Source organism: Diaporthe citri, assembly GCF_014595645.1.
Source record: "Diaporthe citri strain NFHF-8-4 chromosome Unknown scaffold_5, whole genome shotgun sequence".
Lineage (NCBI taxonomy): Eukaryota > Fungi > Ascomycota > Sordariomycetes > Diaporthales > Diaporthaceae > Diaporthe > Diaporthe citri.
In genome coordinates this window covers 1,767,022-1,781,462 of record NW_025064850.1, presented here as the reverse complement: position 1 = coordinate 1,781,462, position 14,441 = coordinate 1,767,022, and the positions used below count along the sequence as shown (strand labels likewise).

Here is a 14,441-nt window from a genome sequence, read left to right as displayed (position 1 = left end):
CTGCCTCTCTAGGGTCTCTTCCAAAGTATCTCAACCGCTGATCTCAAACATCAGACGCCCATATCATCACAATGTCCGACATACGAAGCTTCTTCGCCCCTAGGGGAGGTGCTGCCCCGGCCAAACCTGCACCGAAGAAGGAGGAGCCTGTCAAGAAGGGCCGTGGGAGACCGCGTAAGGTCGTTGATGACAGCGAAGAGGATGATGAACCCGTCGCACAACCGAGCAAGCCGGCAGCAAGGTCTACGCCAAGGAAGAAGAAAGCTACAGAGCCAGAGCCAGTCAAAGGAAAGGAGATCTCTGCTGACGACTACTTCACCTCGTCCAAGTCGAACAACAAGAAATCCGAGTCCACTCCGAAGAAACCTAGCGTGCCCGTGCGCCAGAGCCCCCGGAAGGCTGCCAACGCAGCAGCAGCAGCAACCAGCAAGGGCAAACCTGCTGCTAAGCCCAAGGCTGTCACGTCTCACGGGAAGGTCAAGTTGAACGACGACGAGGATGCGTACATGGAGGACGGCGATGAGGACGCGGATGACATATTCGCTGCCGATGCGCGAAGTGGAAGCAAGAGGAAGAACGAGTACTTGGAAGAGGAGAGCGAGGAGGAAGTCCTGCCCAAGCCCAAGCGGGTTGCTTCCCGAGGGAAGCCCGTTAAGGCTGAGGAATCCGAGGATGACGACGAGGACTTCGCGCCAGCACCAAAGAAGCCTGCCAACAATGGAAGGAAGCGCAAATCGCCGGATTCCGACGATGAAGATCTCGAAGAGGCTCCACGGAAGAAAGCTGCTGCGTCGAAACCTCGAGCCCCGAAGAAGAAGAAGGAGCCAGAGCAGGAGGATGCCAGCTATCAGGCATTCATTGATTCCGTGCCTACGGTCAGGCCACCGACACCGCCTGCTAAGGACCCCGACGCGAAATTCGACTGGAGAAAGGCAGCTGCTGGCGGAGGCAACTCGGGGCCTGCGCCGATGGAGGGCACGGCTGAAATACCGGAGGGAGAGGAAAATTGCCTCACAGGAATGACATTCGTTTTCACGGGTCAGCTCAAGACTCTCGGCCGAGAGGACGGACAAGCACTAGTGAAACGCCTCGGTGGAAAAGTTACGGGTGCACCGAGCAGCAAGACCACCTTCGTGGTTCTAGGGGATGATGCAGGCCCCTCGAAGCTTCGGAAAATCCAAGAGGTCGGAATCAAGACAATCGACGAAAACGGTTTGTTCGAACTGATACGGAAAGCACCCGCAAATGGCGGATCGGCGAAGAACGCGGCGAAGGCCAAAGAGAAGCAAGAGGCCGATGAGAAGAAAGTCAGGCAGGCTGCTGCGGAGCTGGAGAGGGAAGAAAAAGCCCGTCAGATCGAGGCAGAGAAAGCGCGCAAGGCCGCTGCAGCACGTGGAGCGGCTGCTCCAACCCAGGCCATCGCTGCCAACTCACAGCTATGGACGAGCAAATATGCGCCCTCTCAGCTGAACCACATTTGTGGAAACAAGAGCCAAGTCGAAAAGATTCAGAACTGGCTGAAAGCCTGGCCCAAGAACCGCAAATATGACTTCAAGAAATTTGGAGCCGATGGCATGGGTGGCTATCGGGCAGTCATTCTGAGCGGTCCTCCTGGTATAGGCAAGACGACTTCGGCGCATCTTGCAGCAAAGCTGGCGGGGTTCGATGTAATCGAGAGCAACGCCAGCGACACCCGAAGCAAGAAAATGGTTGAGAACGGAGTCAGCGAGGTGATGAACAACACCTCTCTCCTAGGCTTCTTCGCCGGTGATGGAAAGAAGGTTGAGGATGCCAAGAAGAATATCGTTTTGATCATGGACGAAGTTGACGGCATGTCAGCTGGTGACCGAGGCGGTGTCGGAGCGTTGGCCAAGTTTTGCAAGAAAACAGAGATACCACTCATCTTGATATGCAACGAACGCAAACTGCCAAAGATGAAACCCTTCGATGGTGCAGCCTTCGACATCCCATTCCGACGTCCAACAGTGGAGCAGGTCCGATCTCGCATCATGACCATCTGCCATCGAGAGGGTCTCAAGCTGCCGCTGCAGGTTGTCGATGCTCTCATTGAGGGAAGCAACAAGGACATCAGGCAGATCATCAACATGCTTTCAACGATCAAGCTTGACCAAACATCTATGGACTTTGACCAAACCAAATCGATGTCCAAGGCGTGGGAGAAGCATGTCGTCCTGAAGCCCTGGGACATCTGCCAGAAACTGTTGGGTGGCAATTTGTTCAACCCAGCAAGCAAGTCCACACTGAACGACAAGATTGAGTTGTACTTCAACGACCACGAGTTCAGCTATCTCATGATTCAGGAGAACTACCTCAAGGCGAAGCCAGCGGGTCTGAGCGGCAAGGGCTACAACAGCAGGGAGGCGAACATGAAATACCTTGAAATGGCGGATCAAGCGGCCGAGAGCATCAGCGATGGTGATCTTGTTGATCGCATGATACACGGTCCACAACAGCATTGGAGCCTCATGCCGACACACGCAGTTTCAGCACAGTCCGTCCGGCGAGCTTCGTTGCTGGCCAAATGATTGGTACCGAGTTCACAAAGTGGCTCGGAAACAACAGCAAGCTAGGCAAACTCGGCCGCTACGTCCGAGAGATTCAGGCACACATGCGGCTCAAGTCTTCTGGGGATGTGAGCGAGATCCGCCAGCAGTATCTGCCTGTGCTGTGGCATCAGATTGTCAAGCGCCTTGCTCTGGAGGGCAAGGAGTGTGTCCAGGAGGTCATCGACCTCATGGACAGCTACTACCTCACGAGAGAGGACTTCGATGCCATGCTTGAACTTGGTGTCGGTCCCCAAGACGAAAGCCTGGTGAAGATCGAGACCCAGACGAAGGCAGCCTTCACGAGAACGTAAGTCTAGTCGCGAGCCAAAGTGAAACGCTGGAATCTAACACGAACAGATATAACTCGATGTCCCACGCTGTGCCATTCATGAAAGCCAGCAATGTTACCGCACCGAAGAAGGCTGCAAAGGATGTGCCTGACATTGAAGACGCTATCGAGGCAGAGGATGATGGGGCGGAGGTCGCCGAGCCGGTGGAGGAAGACGATGACGAGATAGATCTCAAGAAGGACAAGTACATCAAGCAACCCAAGGCCAAGCCCAAGCGAGCTGCCAAGAAGAAGGCTGCCGATAACGATGAAGAAGACGATGGTGACGACAAGCCCGCGAAAGGCCGTGGAAAGGGCAAGGCAGCCACAAAAGGCAAGGGCAAAAAGTGATGCGGTGATGAGAGTCACACCAGAATCAAGGTATGATCGGAATCATTTTGCTGCTTCTTCTTGGAGCCAACAGAGGAGTCAGAGCATGGCATTTTTCCCTCGTCAATTTTACTATATTTCTATCCTCAAAAGCCTACAGCCTGCTTGTCGAGAATTCTTGATCTCACGAAATGACGGAGGGGCTATGCTTTGTGCACACAGGCAAGTCCTGAAGGAGGTCCCAGAGACTTGATAGAGCTTAGAGAATCAATGCTAAACCTGAGTCTCCAAGAAGAGCCTGAGTACCATAATCCGATGCGTGGTGTTGCCAGCATGTGGTCTTCAGCTTGGTTTGCTTGCTGTGTTGTCACGCACCCTGCTTGCTCCATACATAACCAACCTCCCCTGTTGTATTTTGCATGTCTCCATCACCGTTGCCATCGCGTCATAAGCGGTACTGTTTGAGCTTTCAAAACGAGCAAAATTCCAGCCCGCCTAAAGACGTTGCCTACCCCCGCCCTAAATCTAACCTACCTACCTCACCTTCCCTAGGACCTACGCACGAGGCAGCGACCATCCTCGCTGCTCAAGTCTTTGTTCTCCCAGATCTCACGCTGACCTTGATCTTCTCCCCGGCCTCAATCGTTTGAGATGACATCCTCCATGAATTCCTCGAGCGAGGAGGCAGTTCAGGAGCACGGCACCCCTGGTACGCCGCTCAAGCAGACGAAGGTATTCACACGTGAGCTAACATACGCAGAAAATGTGTCGTCCCAGTGTGTTCGCTCAGGGTCCAGTGAGGGGCAAGACCGCGATGCGGTTTGGACCTTGTCGGGCACGACAATGAAGGCCTATGTCGCCATGAAAGGCCTTCCTGACATGGAGGATCCTTTGATGACATGGATCGCCAGGCTGGAAACAGACAAGCGAGCTGACGGGGAGGTCACGTATGTTTACTTACCTGCCGGTGTCCACTTTGCTTCAAAAGGCTAAAAGTGCTTGTAATTCAGCATGCTGGGTGACATCGAGAACTCGATCAAGGACCGCTTCGACTGGAAGGCCCGCGGCCCAGCGATGTACGATGACGAAGAGACGCAGCGCAAGTCTATCTTCACCTTTGACCGCCCCATAATCGAGCATTTCGGACTTGTGGATCTGAAGCTTCCAGAGGGCATCGACACGGCCAAGTCGGACGACCTATACCTGAGCAGCGACTGTGCAGCAGATGGATGGAGGAAGTACGCAGCCAGCGATGTCTCAGACGACGGCGAGGGTGATCCCGCGGACGGTTGGATCTCTCCAGATACTTTTGCTCAGTGGTCTCAAGGCACGAAGAGATGGGACCAGCATAGCGACGACAAGTACAGATCGACTTGGGAAGGACAAAAGACTTATGGGATCCCTGTGAGTGAGGGTTGGGCTCGGTCCGAACAACCACGTCAACGACTCACATGTAATCCATCACGGCCATTGATATGCTGAGAACAAGACACCAGGACGACCGTCAACGGCCTTGCTCTCCCAATACCGCCCTGCCACGACAGACAAAGCGCCGCGCGACGCAGAGCCTATACGATGCGGAGGACGGCAAACAGTTGAGTCCCGAATGCAGCGCTTACGCAAGGTCTGAGCCGTCCATTCTGTGGTCACCGCCTCGTGAGTCGTCGCTCCCATGCTGCGCTTCTCTGTTATGTAGTGGGAGTGTACTGATAGACAATGACTGGACAGCTTTGAACCCTTCCATGCCTCCGGCGTACTCTACTTACCTTTTTAACCGCATGGATCCCGAGCTAATGCGCTGGGTTCGCATGAACAACACTTCCCCCGAGCCCTCCTGGGGCGTGAGGACGCCATCTGAGCCCGAGTACTACGGGCCCGCCGAGGTCGAAGGCGCGATTCAGAGGATCTGGGGCCTCGAGACCACGCAGAACATCATCGACAGCAAGCGCCGCGAGGTCACAAACCTGGTGCAGACCGAGGAGGAGGCGAACGCCGAGGCCGAGCGGCTGCGGCACGAGGCGAGGCGCCTCAAGCACGAGAACCGCAAGCTGGCCGACTGCGTCGCCGAGCACCGCAACATTCGTGATCGGCGCATCATGAAGCAGGTGCACGGCAACATCCGCGAGCTCAGCTACATCGCCAAGGCCAAGATGGCCGAGATCAAGGTCCGCGTGCGCGAGCGCGACGAGCTGCGGCGCGAGCTCGACGCACACCTCGAAATTCAGAGGAGTATGCTCGAATTCATGGGCAAGGACACCCCCGACGAGGTGTTTGCCATGTACCCTGACATCTGGGAGCCGGAGGAGATACGGAAGAACCGACGCAACTACTCCTGAGGGCTCTGGTCGAGGTCCAAAGCAGGTCTGCGACAGCTTGTTGGTTTTCGTGCGGGTGGTCAAGACCAAACTGGAAAGGGCCAACCGCAGATGTCCGATAACGGCGGAGGACACTCAAATACAGTGTCTGATGTGATCGAAAGCGCATCAACATGTGTGTATCCGACGAAGAAGAGCGGCTCGCATAATAAGTGGCCAGATGTAGCCATGCTGTCTGCAAGCGAGACTGCCCAAGGATGGGCACGAGGTTCTGAAGGGTCGAATGGCGACGAACATTGTACAACATCTATCTGTCAGCAAAGTGTCAAAATGCTTCATATGAGGAGCACAGAAAGCGAGGGACAACCGGCCTCAGCCCAGAATCAAGAACTGGCATTGCCTCCGGTTCGGTCCTGGAGGTTGCTTGGATCAGCGATCTCGATCCGGCATACATAAGAGTTCATTAGTGTAGTAAAATGAGTAACACGATACTGTAACTTGTCGACATGATATGTGTTGGCAAATTCCACTGACTGAATGCATTCTTGTTAGCTGGGAACACTTGGCCCAGTGCGCTGTGGTTAACTTGACCAGCTTGAGCTGAACACATCACTGCCCCCAAATACTGGGGTGTTGAATTGCGATGACTTGCCGCCCATTCCCGAGGAATTGGCCAGTTGTCAACATCCAAAATAATTGTAGGAATCAGGAATAGTTGAGGTAGTCGCTTTCTGACCATATGATTTGATATTTTCGGGTAGAATTCGGCATCCAGCCTACTTCATATCAGCCGTCCTGCTTCTCCGGACCTTTGTACTATTGTAGGCTCGGATGAATCTTCCCGTATTAATGCGAGGTGGTAGTCTCTATATACAAGAATGGACTATGCAGATCCTTCGTCTAATTTTCGTGAACGTGACCCTGCCATCATCCATAAAGCTTTTTGTCCCAGTGATCGTGAGAGGAGCAGTCATCACACCTAGCCGCCTGAACGCCAATGCCAGACTTTTGGTAGCACATGAGAGTGGTGGTAGTAATACAAGGGGATATCAGGAAGCGCACGTCCTGCCTGACCTGTGGTCATGGTCCAGCCTATTTGTTCTTGACGACGCCGACCTTGGCCGCGCGCAGCACCCGGCTGTTGAGCTTGAAGCCCTTTTGCTGGACGTAGAAGACGGTGTTATCGTCCTTGCCCTCCTGAGGGCTCATAAAGGTAGCCTCATGCTCGTTCGGGTTGAACTTCTCGCCGACGGGGTCGAAGCGCTCCAGGCCGTGCTTCTTCAGGGTGTTCATGAGGATGTTCTCGGTCATCTTGAGACCCTCGTGCAGCTGGACGACGTCCTTGAGCTCGTCGTTCTCCTTGGCCGCCTTCAGCCTCTCCTCGGGGACCATGGAGAGCGCGCGGTCGAAGTTGTCGACGCTCTCGACCAGGTCCTTGGCGAAGCTCTGGATGGCGAACTCGCGGGCGTTCTTGACCTCGCGCTGGGTCCGGTCTTGGAGGTTGCGGAAGTCTGCGATGGAGCGCAGGCATTTGTCCTAGAAGTAATGTAAGCCTGGGAGATCATGAAGTAGATCGATCGCGTGATGGGCCCGTACCTTCCAGTCCACGGCCTCCTTCTCCTTGGTATCCAGCTTCTTTTTCAGCTCTGTCACAGCCGGGTCCTCAGCTGGTGCTGCCTCTCCTTCGGATGCTGGTTTGGCCTCTGTTTCGTCCGCTTTCGTCTCGGCTTCTTGCGAAGCCTTGGGGGTATCGCTGTACCATCTCGAGACGGCGGGTTGTGCACTCCGTGTTGCCAGAGGAGCTATGATAGTCTGGGGCCGGGCCAGAGGCCTCTGGGCGATTGATCGGGCTGAAGAGCGGAGAGCTCTGGAAGGAGTGACGAGCGCTTGTCTGAGCATGGTGGGCTTGAGTATGAGGCCTCGGCGGGCTGTAAGATATGTGGTCTGAGGAGAAGGGAAAAGTTTTATGACGCAAGGGAAATTTTATTTCTGCCTTCCTAGCAGAGTAGAGCTGCTACCTACCTAGGTAAGAAATCAAGGTTGTACGGCACCACCTGCACCTCGGAAGCTCCGATAACCGCCGATAAGCCACCCCAAAAGCTCGTCCCGCCTGCCCGCTTAGAAGTACTTGTGAAGAGGCGACTAGCGCCGCTTTCAGGTTCCCACTTGGAAGTACCCTGTCCTGAGCTTTCAAGGCCGTGAGTTGAAGACCCGGCTCTTGTGCAGCCTGCGGCTTTGGCATTCCTCAATCCAACGCGCCTCATCACCAACACACCGCATCGCTCTTTTCTAATATCACATATATCGGAGGCCCTCTTGGAACCCAACAGAAGCAGATCAAGCCAAATCATCTAGCGCCCAGCATTCTCCCTCGGAGCTGGGGACGGCGGTCAAGATGGAGTACGACCCCATGAATCTGGACGGAAATGGCGAGCTGGCGCCAAAGCAGATGGAGGTCAAGATCACAGAGGTGAGCAGAAGACGCCCCATTGCGTGTAATGGAAGCGCCTCTGGGTACAGTTGCAGTGTCCTAATCCTATGCGCGACCACTAGGCAGACAATCACCATGTCAACTTCAACCTTGCCAATGTCGATCTCTCCCTTGCAAACGCCCTGCGCCGAGTCATCCTCGCCGAGATACCGATCATGGCTATCGACCTGGTCGAGATAGAGGAGAACAGCAGCGTGCTGGCCGACGAATTCATTGCGCACCGCCTCGGCCTGCTGCCGCTAAACTCCAAGAATGCCGACGATGTCCTCTATACCCGTGACTGCGAATGCGAACAGTACTGCGAAATGTGCAGCGTCAAGATCACCCTACATGCGAAGTGCACCACCGAGGGTGAAATCATGAAAATCTATGCCCGCGACCTCGTTGTCGACCCTATGCGCCCCAACGAGTGGGTTGGCAACCCCGTCATCACAGACCCAGATGGCCAGGGACCGTTGATCGCGAAACTGCGAGAGGGTCAGGAGTTGAAGTTGACATGCATTGCAAAGAAGGGAATCGCAAAGGAGCATGCAAAGTGGGCCCCTACTGCGGCTGTTGGATTCGAATACGACCCGCACAACAAACTTGGTCACACGGACCTGTGGTTCGAGGGAAAGGGCGAGGGCGCAAGGCCTGAGCACGAGTGGTAGGTCTTCGCCAGCATATGAGGATGGTCGCGCAATATTGACAGCAGGACAGGCCGGAGAGCAAGTACGCCGCGTTTGAGGAACCGCCCCAGCCCGGTGAGGTATTCAAGTTTGACGCTGTCCCCGAGAAGTTCTACTTCGAGGTCGAGAGTGCCGGTAACCTGGAGCCGGACGCCATCATCCAGCAAGGCATCATGGTCATGCAGCAGAAGCTTGCTGGCTTGATACATGGTCTGAGTGAGGGCGATAACGCTGGTGACTACGGCGGTCCTCGCAGCCCCGATGGCATGAACGGCGGTGATCCCTGGCAAGATCAGGGCTACACCACGCCCTACGGCACCGGTGACTTCGGGGGAGCCACTTCCTACGGCACCACTACGCCCTACGGCAATCCAGGACAGAATGGCTATTAGACATTCGTCCAGGCGGAGGTTTATGTCGGGGTTGAAATGACCCGTAATTCGACAAGCTTCTAGCGACGTGCCTGCGGTGCCGTCTCCGGGCGAGTTGCCGACCCTGGGATGATCCTTAGACTGTCATGTCCGTTGAGCAACCTCTGCGGCTTGGTTACGCTTCGAGGCACATGAATGCCTGGAATCGTAGGTCCTTGACCTGGGAAATAAGGCAGGGTCCCACCGTTTCTGGGGGCAGCCACCACCGAGAAGAGAATCAGAGGCAAGGTAGGGATGCCTTTCCAAAATCATACGCCCGACGGTGAGAAGCGATCGACACATAATAATGGTCAGCCAAGATTTACACGCCAGCGGACGAAAATTCGGGGGGAAAAAATTGCATTGGAAGGCGTTGGGCTCCCTTGGGTTTTGGTCACGGTAGGGTATTATGCGCGGTCTGGAAAATGAAGCTTGCGAACTGGCCCAAGAGGCGCCAGAAAGGTACTGAGGGTACAAATGCTTGCGCTTCGTGATGGACAGCAGGACAGTCAAACAATGCCGTCCCATCAGACTGAGAAGCCACTCTATGAGAACGCCCTTATAATGCTCTGTGACCGACGTGACCCCGCGCCCAATGCTGTCGCTAAACGCCACCAACTTGTATCCTATGTACTGTTGACCTGGTTGCGTTTTCCTCAAAGCTGATGGACAATGCTCACTGCGGCTCACCCAAGTCCTGCACCTTTCTATATGCCTTGCGATGCATCTCTAAGAACACAAAAGTACAGATGGTTTGCCTGATCCGAGTTAGCTTGTCATGGGCCTGGAGGTTGAGGCGAGAAACTTACGGTCCAAGTCTGAGGAAACTGGGAACCCAACCCTTGAACATCCACCCCAATCCCTCCGCAGCCGTGATATCTTTCAGCAGCGTCCCAATGCCCACGCTCTTTCCACTCTGGGACATTATCCTAGTCTTGATGACATCGATAGGGCTGGTGACTGTTGCGGCGGCTACGCCCGCTAGGAAGGAGGCCGTGAAATGGGTACCGAGATTGTCCGACATGGGCGTGTATCCTATCAACAGCCTCTTGAAGGTGTCGTAGCTCGCCAGCTGGCTGGCCGTCATGGCAGCAGCGCGCATGCTGTTTGGCAGTACGCCGCGGAACCAGCTCATGAGCCCCTCCTCCCTGGCCATCCGCAGCATGCCGTCGAGGGCGTGCTTATAGTTCCGCCGCTGGTCCGGTGGCAGGGCCGTGTCGTGCTGCATTCTGATGTTGCAGATGTCGGCCGCGTTGCCTGAGATGCCGCCAATGAATCCGGCGCCGGACGACAGCGCGACGAGGATGGGGAATGGGGGCTGTTTCCCGCCGTTCTTCTGCGTCATTCGGTTCTTGAGCTCCTCGTATATGCCGAATCGGACGGTCGAGTAGGTGAGCTGGCGCAGCAGGGAGGCGGACAGGCCGTTGTACAGGCCGAGGATTCCATTACTGCGGATGATGTATCTGAAAGTGCCCAGCATGGACTTGGGCATGTCACCGGAGCGCATTTGCAGCCGTACCTTTTGTCGCGTGTCAGACCATGGAGAACAATGATTTTAAAGGCGAGTACCTAGTCACGTAGACAGCATGGCTGGTGGTGTGGGTGTGTGTACCTTGACTGTAGACAGAAGGTCGTCAGTCCCGTTGCGACTCAAGGGCCAGACAGCCTTCGGTCAAGACTCACCTAGATCCAAAGGGTGCGTGACGCACGCCGCCATGGAACTCGCAGATCCTCCGAACCAGAACGGATACCGGATCGAGGGGCCATGGCTCTGTTTGCTTTGCTTCGGAGCCAAGGCTTGCTTGGCCGGCGCCGACGCCGAAGCCGCTGCCTCTTTTTCCGGCTGCATTTCTCGAGGACAATGTTATTGTGACATTACCTCGAGGTGAAGAGCCGGGGAGCAGAGACTGAACAAATGCAAAAACGATTGAAACAGAGCGGAATTGGGGCCTCGAGGTAAGAAGGAAAAGTCCCGGGGGGCCGTCGACGATGACGACAAGTTTTGTATAGCACGGCCACTCAACGGCTCTCTGCCCCGGCCGAACCCCAAAGGAGGATCGAGTTTTCGACCGTCTCTCCCGCTCGGCCGTCCCGTCTGGGCCATCCCACTCACTGATCAGATGCAGGGTCGTGGTGGAGTGACGTCTGCGGTGCAGGGACAGGGGCTGCAGCGCTATCGGGAGAAAAGCGATAGCTGCATGCTGTGGAACTTCTTCCCGCGGCAGCTAGCAGTATTTGTCTGGACCTCAGCCAGCCGTCGCTGCTCCTGACGTGATCGGCCTCACCTCACAACCCCCAAGCTCCATTTGAGCATCTCAGCGGGCTGGCTTTCGGATTAGGGGGCGGGTTCCATGGACATGGCATGACGCCATAGGACAACAGAAAGTCGAAGACAAAATGGCTTCTCCTTGTCGAATTATACTACGCGTGGCCCCGTCCAAGCTGGTCGCGCCGTTCCGCGTCCCAGTCTCTCGGTACCGTCCAACGGCCTTCAAGCCTGCACAGGTGCCTCATCGTCCTTGGACGGCCTACTCGACAGGTGAACACCTCTCGCAAAGCCTCAGCGCTCTCCTCGCGACGCAGCCCCGCTGACATGACCAAGCCGCCGCACCCGTCGCCACGGACGCCAACAACCCCTCGTCGGTTGAGATCGATGGCCGGACCTACACGCAAGACAGCTGGTACAATGTTCCCACCAACGTGATCGGCGCAGCGACCCGCAAGCTGCACCTGCAAAAAGACCACCCCGTGTCCATCACGCGGCAGATCATCGAGTCCGTGTTCCCCGCGCCGACGTACAGATACTACAACAACTTTCACCCCGTCGTCTCTGTCCAAGAGAACTTCGACTCCCTGGGCTTCCCGCCGGACCACCCAGGTCGCGCCCGCTCAGATACCTACTACGTGAACGAGTCGACCCTGCTGCGAACCCACACGAGCGCGCACGAGGCAGCCATCTTCAAGGCGAACGAGAGCGATGGCTACCTCATCAGCGCCGACGTCTACCGCCGCGACGAGGTCGACCGGAGCCACTACCCCGTCTTCCACCAGATGGAGGGTGCGCGGCTGTGGGACAGGTCCAAGGTCCCCGGCGGCGACGTGGCAGCGGCGGTGTGGGCCGACCTGGACAAGCTGCCCAAGCACAGCATCAAGGTGGAAGACCCCAACCCGCCCTTCCACGCGGAGCGCAACCCCCTGCAGGCCGGGCACCACTCACCGGAGGAGGCGGAGGCCATCGCGGCGCACCTGAAACGGAGCCTAGAGCTGATGGTCGTGGAGATATTCACGCGCGCGAAGAAGGCGGCGGCCGCGGCGGACCCGGACTACAAGGACGAGCCGCTGCGGGTGCGGTGGGTCGAGGCCTACTTCCCCTTCACAAGCCCCAGCTGGGAGCTCGAGGTGTACTACGCTGGCGACTGGCTCGAGGTGCTCGGGTGCGGTGTCACGCAGCAGAGCATGTACGTCAATGCTGGGCAGCCGCAGCAGCTGGGCTGGGCCTTCGGCATCGGCCTGGAGCGCATCGCGATGCTGCTGTTCAACATCCCGGACATCCGGCTGTTCTGGTCGCGGGACCAGCGCTTCCTGGGCCAGTTCGCGGGGGTGTCCGACAACCTGGACCTGGTGCGGCGGTTTGTGCCCTTCTCGAGGCACCCAGAGTGCTACAAGGACGTCTCGTTCTGGCTGCGGTCGAGCTCCGCGGCCGGCGGGAACACGAGGGCCAACGCGCACGACTTCCACGAGAACGACCTCATGGAGGTGGTCCGCGGCGTGGGCGGCGACGTGGTCGAGGACGTCAAGCTCGTGGACGAGTTCACGCACCCCAGGACGGGGAGGAAGAGCATGTGCTACCGCATCAACTACCGCAGCCTCGAGAGGACCCTGACCAACGCCGAGACGAACAAGATGCACGACGAGGTCACCGAGGCGCTGGTGGAGAAGCTCGGTGTTGAGATCAGGTAGCGGGTCCGGCAATGTGGAGGGCGGCACGCGCAAGCGCCCGTGTGTAAATCCAAAGGCCTCCTTTGCTACGCGCTTAGGAAAAGAGTGGGTACGAACCACAGCTATCGTTCAGGTACAGATCGAGGTGATCTCCCACACGCCTCATGATGCTGATAGCACTGGACTCGGGCCAGGGAATATTAGAAAAAGAGTCAAGTGATACCCAAGCAGTACTCTCGTTCCTCGGCCCTTTGCTGGCTACACGAGGCATTGTGACGATCCGCGGCTACCGCGCCCTCGGCTTACGCATCCATGTCGGGTCATTTGGATTGGCCGTGAGGTCGAGTCAGACCCCGGGGGAAGGCAGGGGGATTCTGATGTGGTTTCTTGCCGATCACTCGAAAGGCAGGAGAATGGTATCGCTCGCGAGACCGTCTCCCCGTAGGCCGGATGCCATGTTGTATCTCCTGCGGTTCCTCCATGGACAAGCCAACTCGTTCCGAGCTCAATTCGGTCACGGGCGCCTACTGTTACGAGGGAGGACTAGCTGTGGGGCTCAGGTACACTTTCGTGCAGGCCGGGTCCATAGTTGAGTCCGAGGTGACAAGTTCTGTTCTAGTAGCGCTTGAATTGAAAGCAGTCCAGAGCATGGACACAACTTCGATGTTGAAAGCCTGAGGATGATGCGGATTACTTCGAGATACAACCTGCCATGGTATGACCAACTTTAGGATAACCTATTACTGGATGACTTGACAAGTGAGTGACTCGCAGTCTGCTGTCGAGTGTTCAGTAGCTCGGTGGGACATGACTACCGACAAGTCATTGCAATAGGGGAAACTGCCCAAGAACATGTAGCCTCCGAGGCTAAGCATGAACACAGGATACAGAATGTAGGGATGCTTATGGCCTTGGGCAATGACCTTCGCCTCGTGTAGGATCAACCCCTTTGGTTCTGAGCGAAGACGCAAGTACTCGCCCCAAAAGACTTGTCTGTCTTCGCCCATTCCGTCTACGTACTCCCAAGGTGACGGTGCGCAGCTCCGGTGTTCATGCCGGCTGCACATGTTGTATTCAAGTGGCTCAGCTTGATTATCAGGGTGCAATGTGATAGTTCTCGCATACCATCCACCCCATCACCTGCACAAGTCACCAGAGTGGGATTGAGATGGTGGTTCGCCTTGGTGATGCTGATCCATAACCTTAGGACGACAGGATCGAGGCGCTGCCATCGCTGGAGCTTCCCGCCTCCTCCACGCGCGCAGGCTCAGCGAGGGTCGACATCCCCTAGACTTCGGTACCGACAGGTCCAACGGATGGGTCTATCAGAATCAGGAGAGGGGAAAGGTGATCTCAAGAGGATGGCGCTGGCTTGATGATGCACGCATAGTGC

The 14,441-nt window shown here is 56.4% G+C and overlaps 7 protein-coding genes across 7 annotated transcripts; 5 read left to right on the top strand and 2 right to left on the bottom strand.

The window, feature by feature from the left end:
- Positions 1–71: 71 nt before the first annotated feature.
- On the top strand, positions 72–3,246 carry INS49_011166 (uncharacterized protein; the record flags this gene model as incomplete). Its single annotated transcript, XM_043171885.1, has 3 exons — positions 72–2,436; positions 2,514–2,874; positions 2,925–3,246. 3 exons carry the CDS (start codon positions 72–74, stop codon positions 3,244–3,246), a joined length of 3,048 nt encoding a protein of 1,015 aa, XP_043023630.1.
- Positions 3,247–3,876: 630 nt separating this feature from the next.
- On the top strand, positions 3,877–5,561 carry INS49_011165 (uncharacterized protein; the record flags this gene model as incomplete). The annotated part of the gene is made up of 4 exons (XM_043171884.1): positions 3,877–4,172; positions 4,236–4,629; positions 4,722–4,881; positions 4,954–5,561. The coding sequence occupies 4 exons, from the start codon at positions 3,877–3,879 to the stop codon at positions 5,559–5,561; spliced, it is 1,458 nt and encodes a 485-aa protein (XP_043023629.1).
- Positions 5,562–6,632: 1,071 nt separating this feature from the next.
- INS49_011164 (uncharacterized protein) lies at positions 6,633–7,439 on the bottom strand (the record flags this gene model as incomplete). Its single annotated transcript, XM_043171883.1, has 2 exons — positions 6,633–7,076; positions 7,137–7,439. 2 exons carry the CDS (start codon positions 7,437–7,439, stop codon positions 6,633–6,635), a joined length of 747 nt encoding a protein of 248 aa, XP_043023628.1.
- Positions 7,440–7,935: 496 nt separating this feature from the next.
- On the top strand, positions 7,936–9,091 carry INS49_011163 (uncharacterized protein; the record flags this gene model as incomplete). The annotated part of the gene is made up of 3 exons (XM_043171882.1): positions 7,936–8,010; positions 8,094–8,677; positions 8,731–9,091. The coding sequence occupies 3 exons, from the start codon at positions 7,936–7,938 to the stop codon at positions 9,089–9,091; spliced, it is 1,020 nt and encodes a 339-aa protein (XP_043023627.1).
- Positions 9,092–9,785: 694 nt separating this feature from the next.
- Positions 9,786–10,616, bottom strand: INS49_011162 (uncharacterized protein; the record flags this gene model as incomplete). The annotated part of the gene is made up of 2 exons (XM_043171881.1): positions 9,786–9,867; positions 9,919–10,616. The coding sequence occupies 2 exons, from the start codon at positions 10,614–10,616 to the stop codon at positions 9,786–9,788; spliced, it is 780 nt and encodes a 259-aa protein (XP_043023626.1).
- Positions 10,617–11,506: 890 nt separating this feature from the next.
- On the top strand, positions 11,507–13,069 carry INS49_011161 (uncharacterized protein; the record flags this gene model as incomplete). The annotated part of the gene is made up of 2 exons (XM_043171880.1): positions 11,507–11,648; positions 11,712–13,069. The coding sequence occupies 2 exons, from the start codon at positions 11,507–11,509 to the stop codon at positions 13,067–13,069; spliced, it is 1,500 nt and encodes a 499-aa protein (XP_043023625.1).
- Positions 13,070–13,528: 459 nt separating this feature from the next.
- INS49_011160 (uncharacterized protein) lies at positions 13,529–14,339 on the top strand (the record flags this gene model as incomplete). Its single annotated transcript, XM_043171879.1, has 2 exons — positions 13,529–13,648; positions 14,256–14,339. 2 exons carry the CDS (start codon positions 13,529–13,531, stop codon positions 14,337–14,339), a joined length of 204 nt encoding a protein of 67 aa, XP_043023624.1.
- Between the last annotated feature and the right edge of the window lie 102 nt (positions 14,340–14,441).